The 23,771-nt window shown below is 44.7% G+C and overlaps 1 protein-coding gene and 1 pseudogene across 2 annotated transcripts in view; one reads left to right on the top strand and one right to left on the bottom strand.

Moving 5' to 3' along the window:
* Positions 1–612: 612 nt before the first annotated feature.
* LOC119058307 (60S ribosomal protein L29-like) lies at positions 613–3,244 on the bottom strand (annotated as a pseudogene).
* Positions 3,245–4,765: 1,521 nt separating this feature from the next.
* Positions 4,766–23,771, top strand: part of PRPS2 (phosphoribosyl pyrophosphate synthetase 2) — a 28,162-nt gene continuing 9,156 nt past the window's right edge. The window contains exons 1-4 of one of the 2 annotated variants that reach the window (XM_037157480.2): positions 4,766–5,012; positions 11,492–11,675; positions 19,392–19,490; positions 19,908–20,032. In XM_037157480.2, the coding sequence (XP_037013375.1) occupies positions 4,891–5,012; positions 11,492–11,675; positions 19,392–19,490; positions 19,908–20,032 (530 nt within the window). In that variant the 5' untranslated portion in view covers positions 4,766–4,890. Of the gene's footprint in view, positions 5,013–5,171; positions 5,384–11,491; positions 11,676–19,391; positions 19,491–19,907; positions 20,033–23,771 lie in introns of those variants that run through there. The other variant, XM_053655802.1, reaches the window with a different exon arrangement.

The following is a 23,771-nucleotide window of genomic DNA, read 5'->3' as shown; positions in this document are numbered from 1 at the left end:
TACAGTGTAAAATTCAATGGCTTTTAGCATATCCAGAGTGGTGCCCCTGCCTCCACAATCAATTTTAGAACATTTTCATTAACCCCCAAAGAAACTCCATACCCTTTAGCCTTCACCCCCTAGTTCCTCCATCCTCCCATCCCCCAGCCCTTAGGCAACCACTAATTTGCTTTCTATCTATAGATTTGCCTCTTCTGAGCATATTGGAATCATGCAATATGTGGTCCTTTGTGACTGGCTCCTTTCACTTAGCATACTGTTTTCAAGGTACATCCACATGAATTATATTCCATTGTACGGATAGACCACATTTTATTTATCTGGCCATCAGTTGTTGGACATCTGGGTTGTTTACATCTTTCGGCTGTTGTGAATAGAGTTCAACTGTGAACATTTAGGCAAACTATTCATCTGAGTACCTGTTTTCAGCTCTTTCATCTCTACACCTAGGAGTGGAATTGCTGGGTCATATGCTAATTCTATGTTTAACTGTTTGTTTGTTTGTTTCTTTTGACCCTGCCTTAGGTTTATTTGCACAAACACCACAGGAGGATCCCAGCCCCGGAGGCATACCAGTCCTTCTGTCCTCACATCAGCAGACAGAGGCCTCTATTATAGAGTCTTCGCAGGGGCCTGGGTACTTTTGGGAGCCTGAAACTGAGCCTGAGCCACAGCTGCATCTGCAGCCTGGGGTTTGTTTTGGGCCATGGCCTTGGCCTTTGGCTGGCAGAGCCAGAGACCTTTGGTGATGCAGACACGATCATATTTCCCAAGCTTGGGGTGAGCAACGTAAGCAAGTTGACTAAGCTTGCAGCTGCTGCCCTTTGGGATCTTGGGCTTGGCCTCCTTGGACTTGACCAGTGCCTTGATAGCCTCAGCACGTGTGCTCATGGCCTTGGCATTGTTGGCCTGCATCTTCTTCAGGCCCTTCTTGTTGTGGCTCTTGGCAAAGCGCATGTTCCTTAGGAACCTGGGGTCTACCCCCTTGAGAGATTCATGTTTGCGATCGGGGTTTCTTGATGCCATTTCTGTGCTGTTTAACTCTGTGAGGAACTGCTAGACTGTTTCCCAAAGCAGCTGCACCATTTTATATCCCCCCCAGCAGTATATGAAGGTTCCCATTTCTCTATATTCTCACCAACATTTATTCTTATGTCTTTTTAATTTTAGCCATCCAAGTGAGTATGAAGTGGTATCTCATTGTGGCTTTCATTTGCCTTTCCCTGATGACTAATGATACTGATCATCTCATCATGTGTTTATTAGCCATTTGGGTATCTTCTTTGGAGACATATCTATTCAGGTCCTTTGCCAATTTTTTTTCATTTTTAATAGAATTAACTTTTTAGAGCTGTTTTAGGTTCTCAGCAAAGTCGAGTAGAATGCACAGAGTGTTCTCATAGACCCCCTGCCTCCGCACAGTGTTCCCTACTATCAACATCCTGTACCAGTGGGGATACATTTGTTGCCACTGATGAACCAACACTGAGACATCATACTGATCTAAGTGCATAGTTTATATCAGGATTCACTCTTGCTGTTGTACATTTCATGGGTTTGGACAAATGTATAATGACATGTATCCACCATTATAGTATCATACAAGACAAATCCTCTACACTCCTCTCTTCATCCCCCCTTCCTCACAACCCCTGGTAACCATTCATCTTTTTACTGTCTCAGTAGTTTTGCCTTTTCTAGAAGGTCATAGCACGGGAGTCATACACTATGTAGTTTTTTCAGATTGGCCTATTTCACTTAGTAACATGCATTTGAGGTCCCTGTGTGCATTTTCATGGCTCTATAGTTCATTTCTTTTTAGCACTGAAAACTATTCCATTGTCCAGATGGACCACAGTTTATTTATCCACTCACCTATTGAAGGACATCTTGGTTGCTTTCAAATTTTGGCAATTATAAAAAAAAGGTGCTATAAACATCTACATGCACCTTGCCCATTTTAAAATTCTCTTGCTCTCTCATTCTTGAGTTGTGATCACTCTTATACATTCTAAATACAGGTCCCTCATCAGTATATGAATTGCAAACCCTTTCTCCCATGCTTTGCATTTTCATTGGTATCTTTTGAAACACATAAGTTTTTAATTTTGATGTTCAGTGGATTTTTGTTGCTGCTGCTTGTGCTTTTGGTATCATATTAAAGAAATCATTGTCTAATTCAAGGTCATGAAGATTTATACCCATATTTTTTGAGAGTTTTTGTTTTAGCTCTTACATTAAGGCCTTTGATCCACTTTGAATTAATTTTTGCATATGGTGTGATAGACTTATTATTTTTATAGATGCAGACTAAAGAATTTAGGTGTGAATATATGTTGACTATCATTTAAAATACTTCAGAAAAAATAGATTAATCAAATATGGCAAAAGTTTGACAGCTGCTAAGTCTAAGGTGTTGGGTTTATGGTTGCTCTTTAAACTCTCTGTATTTTTTTAAATATCCAGTAAATTTTAATTTAAATGTCAAAATGTTCATTTGCTTTTCCGAACCACTTAAAAATGCAGAAATTTAGTTCACAGGCTGTACAAAAACAGGGAGCAGACCAGTTTGTCCACCTCTGGTTCAGATGATTCCTACTCATATTGAGGAAGAGCATGTAAAGATGTAATTTATTTTCAAAAGAATGTGTTCCCCTCAGGCATGAGGATGACACAAAGCATTTCCCAGAATAGACAGTATAAAAGCCACTAGTTACATGGAACTATATAATTACAATTAAATAAAAATTTAAAAAGTCAGTTCCTTATACTGGCCATAATGAAGTACTTCATAGCTAGAGAACATTTGTATCATTGAATACTCACAAATCAGAATACAACAGCAGTTTAAATGGTTTCACATTCATTAATGAACCAACTGCAGAAAAGCCAACAGAGAAAAATCATTTTTCTGATAAGTTCCCAATTAAAACTATGCAGAGAATAGTGATCTTTCCAGCGATTTGAAGAGGCAGACAACCTGGACAGAGCATAAATATGTGAGCCATCTCTTATATACCCTTCCCTAGAGAACCAGTTTGGTTCTTGTCCAACATCATGTGTGTTTCCTTACTAACCCTGTTTGGTTCTTCTCCAATGTCTCCTCTTGGAGTTGTACCTGAGTTTATTACCAGTTTTCGTCTGAATCCACTGGGGAAGGGGCCGACTCTGCCTTTGCTTCTTGGCCAGGAACCTCTTGATCCTGAAAGTCTTGTGAGAAGATGTGATGAAGAGTCAACCTCATAGACCATGATGGAGGAGAGGGGAGGAAGCAGTCTCTTTGATACATTTTTAAAAAATTCTTTAAATAACAGAAAGTACAAGGAAAAGATTGAAATAAAAATTACAAAAACACCTGATTTATGAGAGAAAATGTAACTAATAGAATAAATTTGCATTCATTTTAAGTTAGATTTGAAATTATTTATGAGCTTTACCATTTGTTTATTTAATCCTCACCCAAGGATATGTTTATTGATTTGAGAGAGAGAGAGAAACATTGATCAGTTGACTCTTGTAGGCACTGCCACTGGGGATGGAACCAACAACCCAGGTAATGTGCCCTGACCAAGGACAGAATCTGGAACTTTTTGATATATGGGGCTACGCCCAACCAACTGAGCTACCCAGCCTGTGCTAAACTTTAGCATTTTATAATTTGGTTTAAATTATTTGTCACACTGCTAATAAAAACACATGACAGAATGGATGAATCAAGGTGTCTTGGCACTGCTCTTAGGGACCAGTGTTCTAGAGCTTCTCCCTCTAATATGGCAACTCCTAGGGACATGTGGCTGTTGGGCACTTGAAATATGGAGAGTCCAAATTGAGATGTGCTGAAGGTATAAAGTATACATTGGCAACTTTTGATTCAGGACTGGATGGTAAATAATTTAGGCTTTGTGGGCCAAGAGGCAAAATGGAGAGGAAAATATGTTGGTACTTGTATAACAACAGACAACAAATTTTCACAATGTTTTTATTGACGAAATCCCAAATATAGTCATAGTTGAGTGCAGTTTTTTGCAGTACACACCTGTGAGAGGAAATGAGTTCTTTCTACAGGGGGAAATTTCTCTTAATTGGGGTGCAAAGGTAGTGTAGGTATTATCATATAGATTGCAAACGTTCCTGTGTGAAAACGACAGCTCTCGGGTACAAAGAGGCAGCACTGTGGATGTGGCCTTGGGCCGCAGTTTGTAGACCCTTGTAGTTGGACACCAGTCGTGTGTGCAATGAGTTTGGGGGTATTCCGGGATGAGGGAGTCACTCCTGGTTGCGAGACTAGTGCATTACCTCTTGCAACACTCTCCCTAAGTGCCCAGTTAATCTGGTTCATTAGCTTTCCCCCACGGAGCAGGATCGAAAGGTCAAGATTTATGGTCTGGAAGTATCCCAGGGAGCAGACTCCTTAATGCTTCAGGACACCCAGGCATTCCAAACCTACTGCCCTGGGACTGTGGTCAGCCGCTGCCTCCTTGCACCCTCCGGATCTCCCTCAACCCCTGCTACCCCCTGCTCCCCCACCCCCTCCAAGTGCGCTGCTCCTCCCCGTTCGCGGGCTGCTCCTCCCCCTTCGCGGGCTGCTCCTCCCCCTCCGCGGGCTGCTCCTCCCCCTCCGCGGGCTGCTCCTCCCCCTTCGCGGGCTGCTCCTCCCCCTCCGCGGGCTGCTCCTCCCCACCACTATCGCTCCACTGCCTGGTCCAGCCGCAGCGCTTTCCAGTTCCTCCCCCGGCCCCGCCCCTGAAGCCCCGCCCACGCAGCTCCGCCCCCCGCAGCTACTCCTCGCCGGTTCCTCAGTCAGCTCGGCAGCCGCGCTTTCCCGCTCGTGCAGCCGCTACTAGTGTCACCGTTGCCTTCGTCTCGGTCTCGCACCCGTCGAGTCTCAAGATGACCAACATTGTGCTCTTCAGCGGCAGCTCCCACCAGGACCTGTCCCAGCGTGTGGCCGACCGGCTCGGCCTGGAGCTGGGCAAGGTGATGACCAAGAAGTTCAGCAACCAGGAGACCAGGTGGGGACCTCCCCGGGCCGGGCAGGGCTCCTGGAGCGCCGCGGCGAGGCCGGGCAGGGCGCTCCCCCTTCCGGGGCGGGCCAGCCGCGGCGAGGCCTCCGCGCCACCGTCGCGGCGCCCCGGAAAGCCTAGCAGAGCGGCCCCAGCCCGGAAGGGCAACCTGGGGGTGGTCATAGCGCCTCAGAGCGCGGTGGGCGCAGCGGGCGGGAACCGCCCGGGTGCGGGACAGGCGGGGGTGGCCGCCCTGGGTGCGCTGGCCCCGGTTTCGTATCCCTACAGGGCTGTTCCCAAACCTCGCCTGCTCGGGAAGGTGCCGCCCACGCCCCCCCCCCACCCCCCGGTCTGGGGAGCAGCGCGGTAAAAGCTACCAGGTGACTGTTCTGAGCAGCCGGAATACAACCCTTTGCGTTAACCAGCGGGTGTGGTTGTGCAAAGGGTTTAAAGACCGTGGGAACTCCGGGGGCGCACGTGTTGGGTTGCCTTACGTTTCCTCTAATTTTTCTGCCTCAAAGATGGTACACTTTCAGCTCCTTCGCCGTTCTGGGACTTGGCTGTGTCCAGGAGCCAGGTCATGGCTAGAGTGTAAGTGCCGCCCTTGTGTCGGGTCCACAGCAAGCGCCCGCCTCCGCTCACTGAAGGCAGGTGACGGCCCCTTCAGAGGCCCGCCCAGGGGCTCCTTTCTCCACCTGCCCGAGTCTTCAAGCTCTTGACGGTAATTACGGTAATTTCACGTTGGCGTCGTTTCTCCCAGCTCTCCCTTTAAGTATCTTGCGCTGCACAGGGCTGCTGATCATTTTGTATCTCTGGCCAAGACCCGCTTCAACATTGTCAACAGGTGGTGCTGGAACAATGGGTGCCACCTGCAAAACAAACAAAATCCTCTGTCCCTACTTCCCTCCATTTGAAAAATTAAACTTGAAATAGCTCATATAGACCTAAATATAAACCCAGAACTAAACGTTCCTAGATGAAAACATAAAGAGAAAAGCTTGATGACCTTGGGTCAGGCAAAACATTTCTTAGGTGCTGAGGTGTGATATTACTCCTTATGGGGAAGGTGCTGTTCGTTGTCAGCTTTTTAGGAGAGGTCAATCCCTTCTTCCCCGTGGGGAATTATAATTACAGGGCCCTGATGATAATATAAGTGAAAAAAACATTTGTGACTGAGCAGCAGGTGGTGTTAATGCTGAGTCCTGCGACTAAAGAAGGCCTCTTTGCATAGTTTTATCCAAAAGACCCCTTGGGAATGGCAAGGGCTCAGGAAGAAGATAGTATAGCTATGTTTGAATGCTGCAATATTTTGCCGCTCCAACGGGAGTTTCAGTAGCGTTCAGAACACAAGGAGAATGGGATAATAGTTTTTATTCAGGGGGTGGTACCATATAAGTGAAGGAGAAATTTCTGGATGAAGTGCATTTTGAAAGCAAATATCTCTCTCTTCTGTGTTATCTTGTGTAGCCCAACCCTTGGTTGCTAAAGAATGTGGTTAATCTGTGAAGTCAGAGTGTAAGTTCTGTTGGGTCAAACTCACTCAGACAATGAAGGATTAAAGCAGACTCAGTTTTATTTAGTTTTGAGTATTTAATAACTACCATTTAATTAGAAATCATGAGGTCTCAAAAACCGTTCTGCATAAAGTCTTGGAATTGCTTATATAGTTACATTCTTTGTTTTGAATATCTACACTGGAAAAAGTTGACTTCTTTACTTTGCTATGAACTGTGTAGGTCCAGAGGCTGATTTTTATCGATAATCCTCTCTACCAGGTGCTATGCTAGCGATCCAGTGTATATGGTGTGCCCCTAAGACCAGAAACGGAAGGGCAAAAGGAAGAGAGAATGGATTCAGTTCATGTAAGGGGTCCCTCCATGAATCTCTTACAGAGCCAGGACTGGAAATCTCGTTTGCTGTCTCCAGGTCATTGCTGCTCCCAGTCCCAATTTTTCAAACACCACAAAACTGGATCACAACCTCCTGATTTTACCTTCCCATCTCTAAAGCATTTCACATATGAGGGAGGTACCTGCCCCTGCGTTTACTGTAGCCACCGAAATGCCATGATGACGTCCTGGGACAACACCCATGATGGCGTCTAAACGTCTGTTGTAACATTTTATCCTGGTTAGTTAACTCGCCCATGGAGTTCTTAGCTGTACTGTAAGACCCAAAGTTCTGGTTATCTCTTGTTGGGTAACAAATCACCCCTAGAACTTCATGGCTTAAGACAATAATTGTTTATTTGACTCTCACATCTGCAGTTTGGGCAAGGTTCAGGAAGGAAGGCTTGTTTCTGCCCCATTTGGTGGCATCTAGGACAATAAACTGGCACCAGAGGATCTGTTTCTAAGATGGCTTACTCACGTGGCTGGTTAAGTTGGTACTAATGTGTGCCTGGGAGGTTGGTTAGCAACCTCAGTACCTCTCCACTGGGCTGCTGCAGCTTCTGCCTTACCTGGAAGCCAGGTGCCAAGCATGAGTATTCCAATAGACTGGATATGGGAGCTATTAGTCTATTAAGGCCTGGGCATCATCGCTCTGTCACATTCTACCATCAAGCAGAGTCCTCCCAGATCTGAGAGGAATCTTATTGATGGAAAAAGTGTTAGAGAGGCTGAGGCCATCTTTTAATGACCACATGCACTCATTGTTGACTCAGATAAAGGCACCAGCCTTCTTATTTCGGGATCAGTAAAGATCCTTTGAAGAGCAAATGGATACTGCCTTCTGGCCACAGTTTTTCAAAGTCCTAGAATAAAGACCAGCCGTGATCATTTTTTTTTGAGGAGAAAGCAGGAATAGCTTTGGAGAAAAGTTGCCATGGTAATAAGATTTGCTGTCCTCCCCTGGACTTCTAATCATATGGGGATTGAGGTTCCTCAGGAAAACTAGGCCAAGGAGGCTGAAGTTTGGTGATAAACAGTTATCACACCAGGAATTGGCAAACTGGATGTCAAGGGCCAGGTAGTGAATAGGTTTTGCAGGTCCTGTCGTCTCTCTAGCATCATGCCATTCTGTGGGCTATAAGTGCATCATGGGTCTGGAGGCACTGGTGGGGGGGAGATCCATTCCCTGGCCTTTTCCAGCTTTTAGAGGCTGCCCCCACATTCCTTGACTCTTGACCCCTTCTTCCATCTTCAAAGCCAGCAATGAAGTATCTCTCTGACCCCACTTCAGTCCTCACATCTTCCCGTGACCTCTTCCATCTCCCTCTTCCATTTGTGCAGACCCTGTGATTATATTGGTTAACTAGAACAATCCAGAATAGTCTCTCTATTTTAAGGTCAGCTGATTCCAGCTGCCCTTAATTCCAGCTGCCACCTTGCCAGGCAAACCAACAAATTTCAAAGGTTCAGCAGATGACAAAAATATCTCTAGAGAGGCCATTGTTCTGCCTACCACATCATTCTGCAGCCGGGGGGCTGCAGATTGTTGGTCTGTGAGCTATGTAGTGCGGTGACTTCCAAATTGACTTCATCCCAGAGGTGATGTGATGTTCACAAGGGAATTCCTTTTAGCTCCTTCACCCTGGAAGATAGGAGGCGGTACACAGAATTCTGTCTGTCCCTCTCATCCTGACAGGTTGGCATTGAACTGTTTTTATCCATAGTTGAGTACCTGCAAGCATATGACCCATGTGCTCTTATCAAAACTCATTTGCAGATCATGTCAACTTGGAAAACTTCATATTTGTCTTCTAATCTACTTGAGGTTGGGTAGAAGCGTCTCTTGATTCAGATAGGCTACTATATGGTCCCCCAAATGTCACTTGTGTTTACATTTTCTTTAGAAATTGGCTCTTATACTAATAACATTGAGTATAAATGGCTTCCGATAGCAGGAGGAGGGATAAAAGTAAATACATGCCTTACTTGTGGTTTTAAAATAAGATTCAGTGGCTTTATCTTTTGGATGTGCCTTTTATTTACAGTCACTTCCATAAGGTGGCAAATGCATTTCTAAAAATCACGTTATGATGATTGTACAGTAAAAAGCACAGGGCTTATAAGAAAAGTGGAGTTAGGGACACAACACTGAAAACTTCCTTTGTGACTTTTTTTTTAAAAGATGGGAATAGAATAAAAATGGTAAAACACTTTTACACATATGTTCAAAAATACATACATGCTACGGTAAACATGGTTCTTTCTGGTGAAAAAGACCTGCAGGTTGCTTGATAAAGTGGTTCTTGGAAGGGTTGGAGCTTGAGTTGTGAGGAGTTCAGAGGCAGGTGATCAGAAATGCTGGGGAGCCCTGGCTAGTGTGGCTCAGTGGATTGAGCACCAGCCTGCAAACTGAAAGGTCATCTGTTCAATTCCCAGTTAGGGCACATGCCTGGGTTGCCAGCCAGGTCCCCAGTAGGGGGTGCTTTAGTGGCAACCACACATTGCTGTTTCTCTCCCTCTCCCCCTGCCTTCCCCTCTCTTTAAAAATAAGTAAAATGTAAAAAAAAAGAAAAAATTCTGGGGAGCGTTGGGACAGCAGATGTGGGTGGGTGTGGCTGTTGTCCTTGAGAGGGGGCTGTGCCTATGGACTAGTTCTTAGTGTCTCCACTTTATCTTCTGCGTTTTCTCTCATTCTCTCATGGGAAAGCAAAAGCAAAAGCAAATGCAGAATGCCTATTATGCTCAAATTGTTTCTAATATGCTCAGATTGTTTCTAATATATCAATCACCAGGGAAAATGTTGCCTTTTTAAAAACAAACATTTAAAGCTGAGCTGACACCGTCCTTGATTCTCAGCAACACTCTGAAGGACAAGCCTGAGCACGTGGCCTGACTCTGCTCTGCTTCCGTGGAGGGGACGTGCCAGCAATGGGCAGGTTGGCTCTCAGGTTGAACGTGCAGAATTCTGTCCCCCCAAATTTAGAAGTTTCCCAACATGCAATTTTGAGAGACTTTCAAAGCTCCTATTTACTCTTCTCAAGAAGCTACTAGAGGGTGCCCGTCATCAGAACAAGGAAGTACATGAAGAAAGAACACAGAAAGTGGGAAATGGTTTGTAGTAGAGGGGCAAAGGGAATACCTGGGGGCAGCAGACAGGGCCAGAAGGGCCCAGGCCAGACGACCCTGGGCGAGTCGAGGCAGGATGATGAATTGGAGATAGCACTCGAGGTCTCTGACCTTGCGGGGGGACTCTGTTATCCAAGTGTTTAGGCTGGATTGTGCATTCAGCCCTTAGAAAACTTAGCAGATGAAAAGATTAGTTTCCTTCAGGGAAAACAACCCCCTAAAACATTGTGCATAAACTGGAAATACTATAAACTTTGCTTTAAGCTTAGTAGATAGGCTCAACTCTGCTCAGCATTTACACAGTTAAAATGTAGCACTCATATTTAGTTAGAATATTGATCGATATTGGGATGATGGCCAGAGGAGGTGTGGGGGGTGCTGCATACCAAGTGGGTGATGGGACAGGGAGGAAATAGAGAAATAGAAAAATTCTTATTTTTATAGGGAGGAGTCTTACATGGTGGCTAGAGTAGGAAATCAAATGAAGCCATGCAAACATTAGCTGGAGACTTGAAGATAAATGTCAAAAAAAACCTTATCAAGTGTTGCAGTTGGTTGCCTCTGGGCCATTTATTGTAAGCCTTACAGAATGATTTGAAATTTTTTAACAATTTTTTAAAGATTTTATTTATTTATCTTTAGAGGGGAAGGGAAGGAGAGAGGGAGAGAAACATCAATGTATGGTTGCCTTTCTTCCGTCCCCTGCTGGGAACTGGCCTGCAGGGAACCGGCCTGCAACCCCGGTATGTGCCCTGACTGGGAATCGAACCACGATTGTCTGGTTCGCAGGCCCGTGCTCAATCCACTGAGCTACACCAGCCAGGGTGATTTGAATTTTTAAAGCAATGTGCATATGTAACGTTAATAAACATAAATAATTAAGTATCATATTTCGCAGAAAAGAGTTAACCTGGCAGGACCGAGACACATTTCTAAGAAGCACGTAAGGTCGCCTCATACATGAAAAAGGCCTGCTTGGAAGGTGGCCCTTGGCTGGTCTCTGGGAACTTAGCTTTAGCTGGGGTTCCCTCCATTTATTCCCTGGTAGGAAGGGCTCACTGTGTGAACAGTGTGGTGAATGCTGAATGCCTAGGAATCTGGGATTTTGGTGCGTGCCAGGCAGACGGTGCCTACATCACCAGCCCCCCAATCAAACCCTGAGTCTCTTAATGAGCCTCCTTGGTACACAGCAAGCACTTCACATGCGTTGTTACAGCTCATTGCTAGGGGACTTAAGCCCCACCTGTGTGACTCCACTGGGGACAACTTTCAGGAGCTCGCACCTGGATCCGCCCTGTGCGCCTTTGCCCTCAGCTCATTGCACTCTGTACCCTCTCGCTGTAATACATCACACCAGTGAGTACAACTGTCCGCTCAGTCCTGGCCAAGCGTCAAAACTGGGGGGTCTTGGGGACCCCACACAACAGAAGTATGCTTTACAATTAATGGCTGACATTTTTCTTCTCCAAGCGTGGAGATTGGTGAAAGCGTGAGAGGGGAAGATGTCTACATCATCCAGAGTGGCTGTGGAGAGATCAACGATAACCTGATGGAGCTGCTCATCATGATCAATGCCTGCAAGATCGCGTCATCCTCCAGGGTGACCGCTGTGATCCCCTGCTTTCCATATGCGCGCCAAGATAAAAAGGACAAGGTACGAGAGCTGTGTCCTGTCGCAGGCCCCTGCTCTGGGTTCGCGTTGCCTCTTCTTTTTTCTCATGGTACCTTTGAATATCTAGAAAGTGTTTGCCCTCTATTTTAAGGAGCGAGCAAACGTACTTTTTCACTTTGGCTTTTTCAGAGGTTTGTCTCTGAGCCAGCCATCATGTTAATATGTATAGATAGAGAAACAGTTAAAGCAGAATGTCTTTGCGGGTCTTAAAACACCATGATCGTCCTATAGCAGCGAGTTTCCACCTTTTTCACCTCATGGTGCACTTAAACAAATCCCAAACTTCTGCAGCACACCGAAAAATACATTTTGCCGGGAAAAACGTGTAATTTTGATTCATTCACAGTGGTGGCTGCTGTTGTGGTGGCTGTTGTCATTTTTTTATTTGACAATCTAAGGGAAAAGTGGTCTGTGCCCCCTGGCTGAATAGTCAGGCACTGCATGTTGTACAAATTCTTGCAGCACACCGGTTGAAAGTCGCTGTTCCATAGGGATGAAATGGTTGTGTATCTTTGCACTGGTGAATAGAACCACGTACCCACTCTCACACTCATGCCCACCCTGTGAGCACAAAAAGCAGGGTGGGGGCGAGTGAGAATCGGGTCACTGGGCTGTGTCAGCACCAGTATCCTGGCTGGGATCCTGGACTACAGTTTTTCAAAATGTTACCTACCATGAGGAGAAACTGGCTGAAGGACACACGTACCATTTCTTATCATTATCTCTTTTTAACCTTTCAAGAGAATGAAGCTAATGTCTATGAGTTATTCCTCTAGTGGCACTAGCTCAATAGGAGTGGCCCCAGGGAAAAACCACACAAGTTGGAGCTGAGGGGAACTTTAAAGCGAATTGTGTTAGTTTCCTAGGATGGCAGTAATGAATTAGCACAAACTGGGTGGCTTAAATAAAAGAACGGAAATGTATTCTGTTCCCGTTCTGGAGGCCAGAGGTCAGAGGTTAGAAATCGACCTCTGGGCAGAGCCTGCTGAGGTTAGCAGGGAGCCTTTTTTGCCTCTTGTGGTTTCTAATGGCTCCTGGCAGTCCTTGGCTTCTGGCAGCATCACTCCCATCTCTGCCTCTGTCTTCGCATTGCCTCTCCCGTGTCTCTTTGCCTGTCTTATAAATGGACAGTCGTCGGATTTACAGCCCACCCTAATCCGGAATGATCTCATCTTGCTCTTTCCCTTCGGTATCATCTGCAAAGACCCCATTTCCAAATGAGGTCACATGTTGAGGTTCTGGGCGGACATGAGCTGTGGGCGATATCATTCATTCCCCTGCAGGGATCCCCTCTTATGCTGTTTTCTGCTCTATATCTTAGGAATGGCCGTTCAGTCAGGTTCCACGTGAATCCTTCCAGTTTATAAGACACACTGCTGTTCTGTCATGTGGTGACTAATTATGAGAAAGCTTTTCCCCAGTACCCATCCATTTATCTTCATAGTTCATTTTGTGAAACAACGCAAGTTTGTAAAACAGTTACAAGATCCCCTCAGGTGTGAACACATTCCCTTTATAAATTTGAAGTCATATATCAAGGTGGTGCAGTTTCTAGAGCCCGTGCCAAACACAGCTAAGTTCATTTGTTCCTGAAATCTTGATCTCAGGAACACCATTCTGCACTTGATACATGATTTACAATATACAGGTTAGAAGGGGTCAGCAACCTTTTTCTGTAAAAGGCTGGATGGTCTTTGTGGCAACTACCGAGCCCTGGCTGTATATCAAACAGAGTCAGACAGTAAGTAAATGACCGGCGTGGCTGAATTCCAACAAAACTTGTATTTATGGACACTGAAATATGAATTTCGTGTGATTGTCACATGCCATTCAAATGTTCTTCTTTTGATCTTATTCCAGCTGTATGGTCATGTAAAAGCCATTATTAGCTCACAAGCAATACAAGAACAAGTGGCTGACCTGATCTGGCCTGCGGGCCACAGTGTGTGGACCCGCCCCACATGACAGCAGCCATTGCTTGTGTGTGCGTCCATCATGTCGTGACTTAGCTTTAGTTCACGTTAGGTCACAGCTGCTGCTGTGAAGCGTATGACCACCCACATGTTATTTATGGAGCTTCTTTTATTCTCAACTCGATTTGCAAGTTTTATGTACATTTTTAGCTGCTAAATTTCAGTCTTTTACTTTGTCCCATCCATGTGAACAGTTGTTTCAGTTGTTCCTCTCGTCTGTGATTCCATGGCATGGGGTAGCATCTCACCCTTGCCCTTGTCTTTGTCCTAAAGGAACCAATATTCTGCTGCTCTGTCTTCGCCAGGTAGCGACAGGGTTAGGAAAATGTATATTCTGTTTATTCTGTAATTTGCAGTCAGGTTCTCCTTTCACTTCTAGTAGCTTTTCCATTTGGGGCAAAGATATTTGATAATTGTAACTTCTTTGGTAAATGATTCCTTTATCATTACAGGGCCCCTTCCCACTGATTTGTAAACTAACTTTTCCTGCAACTGATACAAATACCAAGACTCCCACATTCTTGGTTTGCAAGTATCCTATTTGCCACTATTTCCAAGGTTGCGTTTTCAAGCTTTGTTTCTTATGTATTCATAATGCACTCTTTGTTATATAGAGGAGCCAGCACTGGCTGGTCTCCTGCCACACCGGGGATGTGATGTGCTCCTGACCTCTGACCTCCAACAGCCAGCAGTGCCCCTTGCCACTGTGCTGACAAAAAGAGCCCCACAGAATTCTGGAAACCCTGGTGGGTTTAGCTGTTCTGTGGATCCGTGTCATCTGACTGGCACTTTATTTGTTTTCCCATTGTAGGACATGTAGATGGGTTTGCCATTTGGGGCCATCTCAAGTACCCGTTCCTTTCCTGTCTTCACCACTGTGCTGTACTTGTGTTTCACGTTAGAGAAACTCATGAAGGAATCATGGAGGGCTGTATGAGTTGCCTGTTGCTACCACAATGCATTGCCACAGACTGGGTGGTTTAAGACAAGAGAAGTGTATTCGCTCACATTTCTGGGGCCAGAAGCAGAGAATCAGGCTGGGGCAGCGCCCTGTCCACAGGCTCCAGGGGCAGCTCCTTCTGGGCCTGTTCCAGCTTCTGGCATGAGGCCTCCTCACTCCAACCTCTGCTTTCATGTTCACACAGCCTTCTCTTGTGCCTGTCAAGTCTCCCTCTTTAAGGGTACATGTGGTAGCATCCCAGCCCTCCAGGATAATTGCCTTATCTCAGAATTCTTCATGTAATCACAACTGCAGAGACCTTCTTTCCAAATAAGGGAACAGTTGCCCAGGTCCCAGAGATTACGACCTGATGTTTCTGGGGCCGCCATTCAGCACAGTGCAGGGCACGTTCAAGGCAGTCATTAATGTGTTGATAAATGGACATTTTGAAGATAGTTCAAGCTTGAGGTAGTGTCATTATTATATCATTTATCATCTAAAGCCAGTGCATTTGAGAGCTTGAAAGGAGCTCTGTGAATAATTATGCCAGGAAACAAGGGTCCACCTTGGTTATCCCATGTGTGTCTGACATATGGCCACCCTTTTACAGGCCTCTGGCTTTGGGACTGACCTTGGAGCTGGCCAAGACATATAGATTGTTCTGGCACTATTATTTCTGTCACGTCTGCATGGTCAGTATACCTCACATTAAAATAATTAGTTTCATTCTTTCAGACTGGTCGAAAGGGAAATTCTTAATTTTGGCTGTCATTTCAGGTATAGTGTGCCTTTGTATTTTGTTTTTGAACTTGCTGCTAATAGCTGTTAATAATTGTTCTACCCATTTCCTAGGTCAAATGGATTGGCTCTGTATTGGGAAACTGTATTGAAGTGGGGTAACAGGTAATCAATCTGCTTCAGAGCCCAGAAAAATGTGGAGCCTTTGAACAATATCCAAAGCTTGTTTCATCATTTTGGACCTCACTGGTCCCTTGTAAGCAAACCCTGTACATGTGCAAGTTTTATTTGTGGTTTTGTTTATATGTGCAAGAGACCAGGGACAAGTTCTGACAGTGAAGGAAGGGTCTTATACATTGGACACTTCAGCACGATGCAGTACTGCCACAGAAAATGGTGATGCCACAGTGTTCATTGTAGAATTCGTAATGCGACGTGGTCTCAGCTTGGGGTTCCACCTTCAGAATCGGGTAGACTCGGGCCTGAATTTCAGGGCCATTATTTTCTCAGTTGATCCTTCATCAAAGTAGCTTAAACTCCTTGTGCCTTTAGTTTCCTCATCCATAGATTCAGAATAATATTTGCTACAATATATAAAGTGCTTAGCAGAACTTCTCTCCCCCCCCCCAATAAAAATTGTCCTTTTTTTTTATCCTCACCTGAGAACATGCTTATTGATTCCAGAGTCAGGGGAAGCGGGGCAGAGAAAGGGAGAGAAACATCAATGTGAGAGAGTAACACCAATCAGGATGTTGATGCTCTTGTGTGCTCCCAACTGAGGACCAAATCCACAACCTGAGCATGTGCTCTGACTGGGAATCAAACTTGCAACCTTTTGGTTTAGGAGGCCATGCTCCAGCCAACTGAGCCACACCGGCCAGGGACAGATGTCAAATTTTTCAGGCTTTGTGGACCACAGGGTAGAGACGAATGGCTCAGCTCAACCATTTTCACATGAAAGCAGCCATATATCATACATCAACGAAGGGGCACAGCTGTGTTCCCCTAAACCTTTATGGGTGTAGCAATAGGAATCTCATATACTTTTCAAATGTCACAATATACTCTTCTTGTTTGGATTGTTTTTCAACCACTTCAAAATGTAAATTCCATGCTTAACTCACAGGTTGTACAAAACCACACCACAGGCCAGGCTTGGCCCACAGAGCTCCGTTCACTGATACCTACTGTAGGGGACACTCAGTAATTGCTAGTTTCCTTTGCCAGTAAAAGCAGTATGACATGTCCCAGCCAGTGTGGTTCAGTTGGTTGGGCAGCTTCTGGCAAAGTGAAAAGTCACGGTTTCGATTTGGGGTCAGGGCACATGCCTAGGTTGCAGGTTTGGTCCCTGGTTGGGGTGCATGCAAGAGGCAGCCAATTAAATGTTTCCCTCTCATGTCATGCTTCTCTCCCTCTCTCCCTCCCTTCCCCTCTCTCCAAAATAAAACATAAATTTAAAAAGTAGTATGACGTGTGCAAGACTGCAAATAATTACTTCAGAGGTGATAGAGGATGTGTAGCTTTTCCCAAACTATTTTCAAGGTTTTCTTTCTGTTTCTTAACTGAAGAAAAGAAAATTGAGGACCATTGTTTTGATTCAAATTTCTCCAATCTTGTCCGTTTTTCAAGGTTGTCAAATGTATACTTTCAGCAGGGTGGCATCTGATACATTGCTCGAGGCTTGAAATAGCCAGAGAGTCTTTATCACGGTTGGGCTGGCCCACGAAACTTTTGACCTTTATCAGTGTCTCATTGGGGTAGTCCAACATTTTATTTTTGATTACTGTACTTTGACTCTACCTTTGTTGAAATGTCAGGCTCATTTTCCTTTTTATTGGCTGTAAAGTCAGCTAACTTGTAAATCGTTTTCCATGTAAGATTCAGTTGGGCCTTGAGCCAAATGATGAAGCAGTGCTAAAACCAAATTTATAAAAAAACGTTCTGTGGTTTGGATCTCAGAAGGACAAGATGCTTGACGTAGTGAGAACGATGACCAGAGGAATCTTCCTGCCGGGTTATAACTTGTAGGGAGAGTCCCACATTGACTAGTGTTGCGAGTCAAACTCTATTACAAGGAAGTCCCAGTAATCAACTGATTCTTTTAGCTATTCTGCAGTTTTGGTAAACTGAAGCAGTCTCACAGTTGGTGAAGCTAATGATGAAGCCTTGGAAACTTGCTGTTAACAGAGATTCTATCATGAAATAATTATCAGAGATAAGCATCGTATGCCAGGTACAGAGCTATCTATGTGCTGTAGATGATGTGAAAAGTCTCCAAACCCAGTTCTTTGTTTTTGAGGATCTAGTTGTGAACCCCGACCTCCAGATATAGACATTGTTCTCACATCAGTCTTTCAGCAGGTGGTCCCAAATGGTGGGGGGCCAAATGCTGAGCCAGTGCTATGTCTCATTAGAAGGGACAGACCCTTTCTTTCTGGAGTTCTCAGAGTGCCTTCAAGTTTGGAGCCCTGAACCAACTCTGGAGGGTCACACAAGTTGGCTGAGCAGAGGCGGGTCAAAATGCAGGTGTGGCAGGTGTGTAGCTGTGACAACACTTGAAGTGTCCCCCAGAAGAGGAAGAGCAAGCCCAGGACAGACTGCGGGGAGGATCCTCATGGCAGAGGCATGTGTGCATGAGGACCAGCTCTCAGTAGCGAGAGCCAGACTGGCCCGTGGGCTTTTTTCCCAAAGGTCCAAAGGTAGCACGGAACAGAACAGGGGAGTGAACGGCGAAAACATGCATGATCATAGGTAGTTAGTTGAGAGGATTGAAGATTTTTTTTTAAATGAGAGAAATATTGTCCCATAACCTCCCTATCTAGAAGCATTGCCTATTAACATTTGGGGGCGTTTCCTCTAATTCTTTGTGTATTGAAAAGAAATTTGTGTGTGTATGTATTTGCATGTGTATATATATTAAAGTAATGTTTTCTTTTTAAAAAAATGTAATCAGCATACAAATTATCTGTTAACATTGTGATGTAATTCCTTTCTGTGTGTTTTTACCTGCATATACTCTGCCTATGTTTGTGTGTTTAACAGGAATCATTGATTTTTACTATTGCAAATGAAGTCTTTTCTCACCTTTATTGAGATATAAATGGCATATAACACTGGAAGTTTGAATGAAATGTTTTAACCTTATATATTTTTTTTGTGGCTCATATGTAGGAATACTATTGTTCACAGCAAATTGCTGAACTTCTCTCCTAGGTCTAATCATGTCTGGATAGTCTCTTGGATATTTTTCTTTTTGATGCAGACAGAGTTATTGTACATAATTTATGATGTGGAAGCTGCAGCTGGGGAGAAGTTAGGTCACTCAAAAATCACAGTGTACCCCCTTATGTAAATATGAAATTCTCCATCACCGTAAGGTGTCCTCTCCTCCATCTGGTTTTTGTGTGATTTCTGACACTGAGCATTGGTTCCCAGCCTCCTGTTTAACAGCCAGCCTTGGCTGGTGGGGCTGTGCAGGAGATGGCCCTGCCTCCCACTCCAGCATTCATGGTCTCCCCTGTGACCAAACTGGACTTCAGTTCCTGGGCGTGATCTCTCATCCTGGGCCATGTCACATGTGCTGCTCTTTCTGGAACACTGGTCTCCCTACCTCTCCCAGCCTGAGAAGTGGTTTCCTCAGCGGGCCTCTGCCAAGGAGCCTCTTTAAACTTCATGTCCTTGTGCTAGTACCTCTCTCAGTACCCCTTTCTCTCCACACTTGTCCCAATTTGAATTAGTCAAATCATGAGGTTACGCATAAACAGTTGGTTTGCTTCTTTGACATTTGTTCTCCATACCCAGTGTCAAGCCTTGCAATAGTATATGTAAATAGTAAATATTTGGTGAACAAAATGAAATGACTACTCTTTGTTGTTAAAACTGGTAATTTACTATTGCTAATTAGATCATTGAAAGTTATTGTTAATTTTCTTTATTAACATGTTGTAGAGCGGCTGCGATTTGTCTTTTTCATGCAAACCTCACTGGGAGGAATCTGAAGGTGTCTGTCTCTTTTCCTGTTATAAAATCCATGTCTTTATATTTTAGAGTCGCGCTCCGATTTCTGCGAAACTTGTGGCCAATATGCTCTCAGTTGCCGGGGCAGATCACATCATCACCATGGACCTGCATGCCTCCCAGATCCAGGTTCTGGCGCTTTCTTTCTTGCCCTCGGTTGTGATTTGGGGGTTCAGCACAGGTGCTTAAATCCCATTTTTTGTGAAGTTACACAATTTTCAAAGGAGGTAACGTGACTTGGGGCTAGTTTTTCACCTTTACTGAACTTGGAAATGTAATTTCACGTTGATAGCGCCTGTCTCTACCACCCCGTTGTCTCTAGTCAGTTTTGGAGGGGTGGGAATATCTTCTGGGCAGTCCCCACAAATAAGAAATGGAACTAAAATATGCTCCTGGAACAGACCTGCCTTTCGATTTAATTCTGTTAAAATGAAGGAAAGAGAATCTGCTGAAAAGGCTTCCTCTGAATAAAAAACCTCAAATTTTATGTAAGGAAAGATCATCTTTTCAAAAGCCCTGCAGTGTGACGTTCACTTCTCCTCGCAGGGATTCTTTGACATCCCCGTGGATAATTTGTACGCGGAGCCCGCGGTCCTGCAGTGGATTCGGGAGAACATCTCGGATTGGAGGAACTGTATCATTGTTTCCCCAGATGCGGGTGGAGCCAAAAGGTAGGCACTGGCCACACCAGATATATTTCTGTATTTGCTGGTTGCTTTTTCCCTTTCTTGTGTATTGGATAAGGAAACGTGTTTGAAATGACTTAATACTCGATTTTGCAAATGAGCCAATAAGGAGTAACAGGCTCTAGCTCCAGAGCAGAGTGCTGTCTTCTTTGTCAACATTTCATCAGTCATAAGGGAGAAAAAAATTCATACACACACACGTATCTGTTTTCAGCAAAAAGTATGTTTTGAGGTTTTTAAGTAATGTTTTTCTGATTATAAAAGCAAAAGTCTAATTGGAAAATGAGGCTTTTAATTAGCAACATGATTGACTAAGCCGGTCTTTTCTACTACGAACACTTGGAAGTGATAGCCAAAATAGAATCTTAAAAACAGAAACATACATTCATGGAACGCCAGTATAGCTCCTTTTTCTTTTAAGAGAGAAAGGGAGCTATTTAGGGCTAAGAAATGAAGAAGGGCTCAAAGCTGTGCTTGGGTAGCCTGGGCGTCAGATGTCAAATCCAGGAAGAGTGAGGCGACTGGAGTGTTGGTACCCACATAGGTGCTTCCAGAGAGAACAGGGAGGAAAGGGTGACTTCTCCCCTGCAGCCCAGAAGGCAAGCCAGGCTTTACCAGCACCTTTGAGTGGGGGGAGAAAATAGGCACCTGTGAGACCTCAAAGTGAGGCCTGTGCCGTGTGTCAACATGTGGTGGGTTAACCTCTTTTCCTGTGGGGTGGGAACCCCTATGCCAAAAAGATTCCCATTAAAACTGGTCCCAGACTACAAAGCCACTGCACAGGGACAGTTGCACAGGCTCAGGAAATACTCACTGCTGAAGTCGACCTGATCGTGCCTGCTGGTCCAAATCAGTGGGCCACAGACAGCCAGTGCCACAGGGCGACAGAGCAGTTACTAGCTGTAATGTAAGCTGGACAGAGACTGACGTGGCTCTGATAGTGTCAGAGTGCAGACACACTGAATGGCATAGGAAAACTAGGAGCAGCAAATCTGGAACACTTTGCAGAGACTTGAATTAAAGAGCAATAGGTACAGAGTGCCGTACTGCAAGTGGGGATGGTGACTCACTCAAAGTGACCTTGTAGAACTATGCACCTGCCCTCTGGGAAGGAAGAAAAGTAGAATGGAGTTTTAACACCTGGGTAGATGCCTGGAAGGGAGAGGTGAAGGAGACCTCTCTGTCCAACAGCGCTGTAAGAAGGCAAAGAACTCAGCCTGTGGTGAGAGACCAGTGACCATCATCAGGCTTCAGGATGTCTTTGTAAATACCCATCCCTCATTTGGCTCCTTCATCCACCTGTGCTCCAGCTAGGGCCCTAGAATGAAACTTAAAAGCTTCAGAGTAGCCCTGAAAGTGAGGGGCCTGATTCTTACAAGGGCGCCTTAGTGCACCTAAGCTGCTGTTGCTAGTGCTTAGGTTCCCAGCACAAAAGAGGAGGGAAAACAGGGCTCAGCTGGAGATGGGTCTCCAATAGCAGCAGGAAGTGGCCACTTGAAGGAGCTCACAAACATATAAAAGACAGAAGCAGAGTGTTAATTTGCAAGGACCCCAGCTGGGCAGCGATAGGGTAGGGAGAAGTAGCATATCAGAGCCCAGCACTAAATGTGATGCTCACAAGCGTGCCTCAGCCAGGCCCCCCAGGTGTAAGACACTGTGAGTGTTGTCTACTTAAGCAGACGGGAACATGAGCAACATTGTGGAGTAATTTCTAGTGGCAATGCTGGCAGTTTACATGGGAACTTACTTAGGTCACTTGGTGGAATCTGTATCCCATATGGCAAGTCCATTGGCCTGATGGGAGGTTAGAGGGGAACATGTGGACCAAGGGGCACATGAGTATGCCATGCAGCTTGTGATTAATATGAGCTTCATTGACAAATAATTCACCTACTCAGTTTGCCCAGTTAAAGTGCACAGTTCAGTGGTTTTCAGACTACTCACAGTTTGTGTATCCATCTAATTCTGGAACATTCTGTTACCCCCCAGAGGAAACGTCATACCATTAGTAGTCACTCCCCATTCCCTCCCAGCCCCTGGCAGCCACTCATCAGCTTTCTGTCTCTGGAGTTGCCTCTCTGGAGATTTGACATAAATGGAATCAGACAATATCACATGCCTTTGGTTCAGTCATATTTGTTCTTTTCAAAAAAAAACAACAAAAAACAAAAAATTGCTTTGGCAGGTAATAAGCCAAAAAAAAATAGATTGCACAAACTTTTGTTGCTTTTTTAAATCCCAACCACATTTTTAATATATAATGTGAAAACATAATGCTCTTAGCAAACCTTCAAATAGGGTAGCACCCCCCATTTCCTTCTTTAGCAACCTCTATTCTTTCCAATGTCAGAATTACGTTATTCAAACATCTATCTCCCTTGTATTTCATACAGATGGTAATATGCTGTATGTACTCCTTATGTATATACTGTTTTTATTAAAACTTAACTTGCTCCACTGTTTCTTTACAGCTGGGTAATATTCCATTGTTTTGTATGTTGTGATTCTTTTAACCAGTTTCCCATTCCTCACTCATAGACTGTTTGTACTGTCACGCGTCGCTTAACGACGGGAACCTGTTCTGAGAGTTGCGTCATTAGGCAGTGTGTCATGGTGTGGACACAATAGAGTGCACTTACACAAGCCTACATGGTACAGCCTCCACACCCGGGCAGTGTGGTGTAGCCTGTCTCCTAGGCCACAAACCTGCACAACTGGTTTCTACACTGATTGCTGTAGGCCATTATAACACAGTGGTAAGTATGTATGTATTTAAACATCGGAAAGGTACAAGACAAATACAGCATGAAAGACACAAAAAGGTGCACCTTGCACAGGGCACTTAGCATGAGTGGAGCCTGCAGGATTGGAAGCTGCTCCTGGTGAGGCAGTGAGGGAGGGTCGGTGCCAAGAAGGCTTAGGACACCCGCGTACGCTACTGTAAGTCCACTGTCCGCTTATTTTTAAAATGTCTTCAATAATAAATTAAACATAGTGTACCATGATGCTTTTTACTTTATAAACTTTAAAATTCTTTTTAGCTTCCTGACTCTTATAATGACACTTAGCATAAAACAAACATACAAGTATACAAAACTATTTTCTTTATATCCTTATTCCATAGGGATTTTGCTATTTGTATATTTTATTTTATTTTTTTTAAAGATTTTATTTATTTTTAGACAGAGGGAAAGAGAGGGAGAGAAACATCAATGTGTGGTTGCCTCTCGAGTGCCTCCCTACTGGGGACCTGGCCTGCAACCCAGGCATGTGCCCTGACTGGGAATTGAACCAGCGACCCTTGGTTCACAGGCTGGCACTCAGTCCACTGAGCCACACTTTCCAGGGTAGATTTTACTATTTTTAAGTTTATCTTTTACTTTTTTTTGTAAGATTTTATTCATCCATCTTTAGAGGGGAAGGGAAGGAGAGAGGGAGAGAAATATCAATGTATGGTTGCCTCTTGTGTGTCCCCTGCTGGGAACTGACCTGCAACCCAGGCATGTGCCCTGACTGGGAATCAAACCGCGATACTCTGGTTCGCAGGCCTGTACTCAATCCACTGAGCTACACCCGCCAGGGCTTATCTTTTACTTTTTAAATTCTCTTGTTAAAGACTAAGACACAACACACACATTAGCCTAGGCCTGCACAGGGTGAGGGTCACCAATATCACTGTCTTCTGCCTGCCCATCTTGTCCCACTGGAGCGTCTTCATCTCCTA

The sequence above is a fragment of the Artibeus jamaicensis genome, unplaced genomic scaffold (genome assembly GCF_021234435.1).
Source record: "Artibeus jamaicensis isolate MK-2021 breed Jamaican fruit bat unplaced genomic scaffold, CSHL_Jam_final scaffold_1283, whole genome shotgun sequence".
Taxonomy (NCBI): Eukaryota; Metazoa; Chordata; class Mammalia; order Chiroptera; family Phyllostomidae; genus Artibeus; species Artibeus jamaicensis.
The sequence above is the reverse complement of the archived record's forward strand: the minus strand, read 5'-3'. Positions and strand labels throughout refer to the sequence as shown.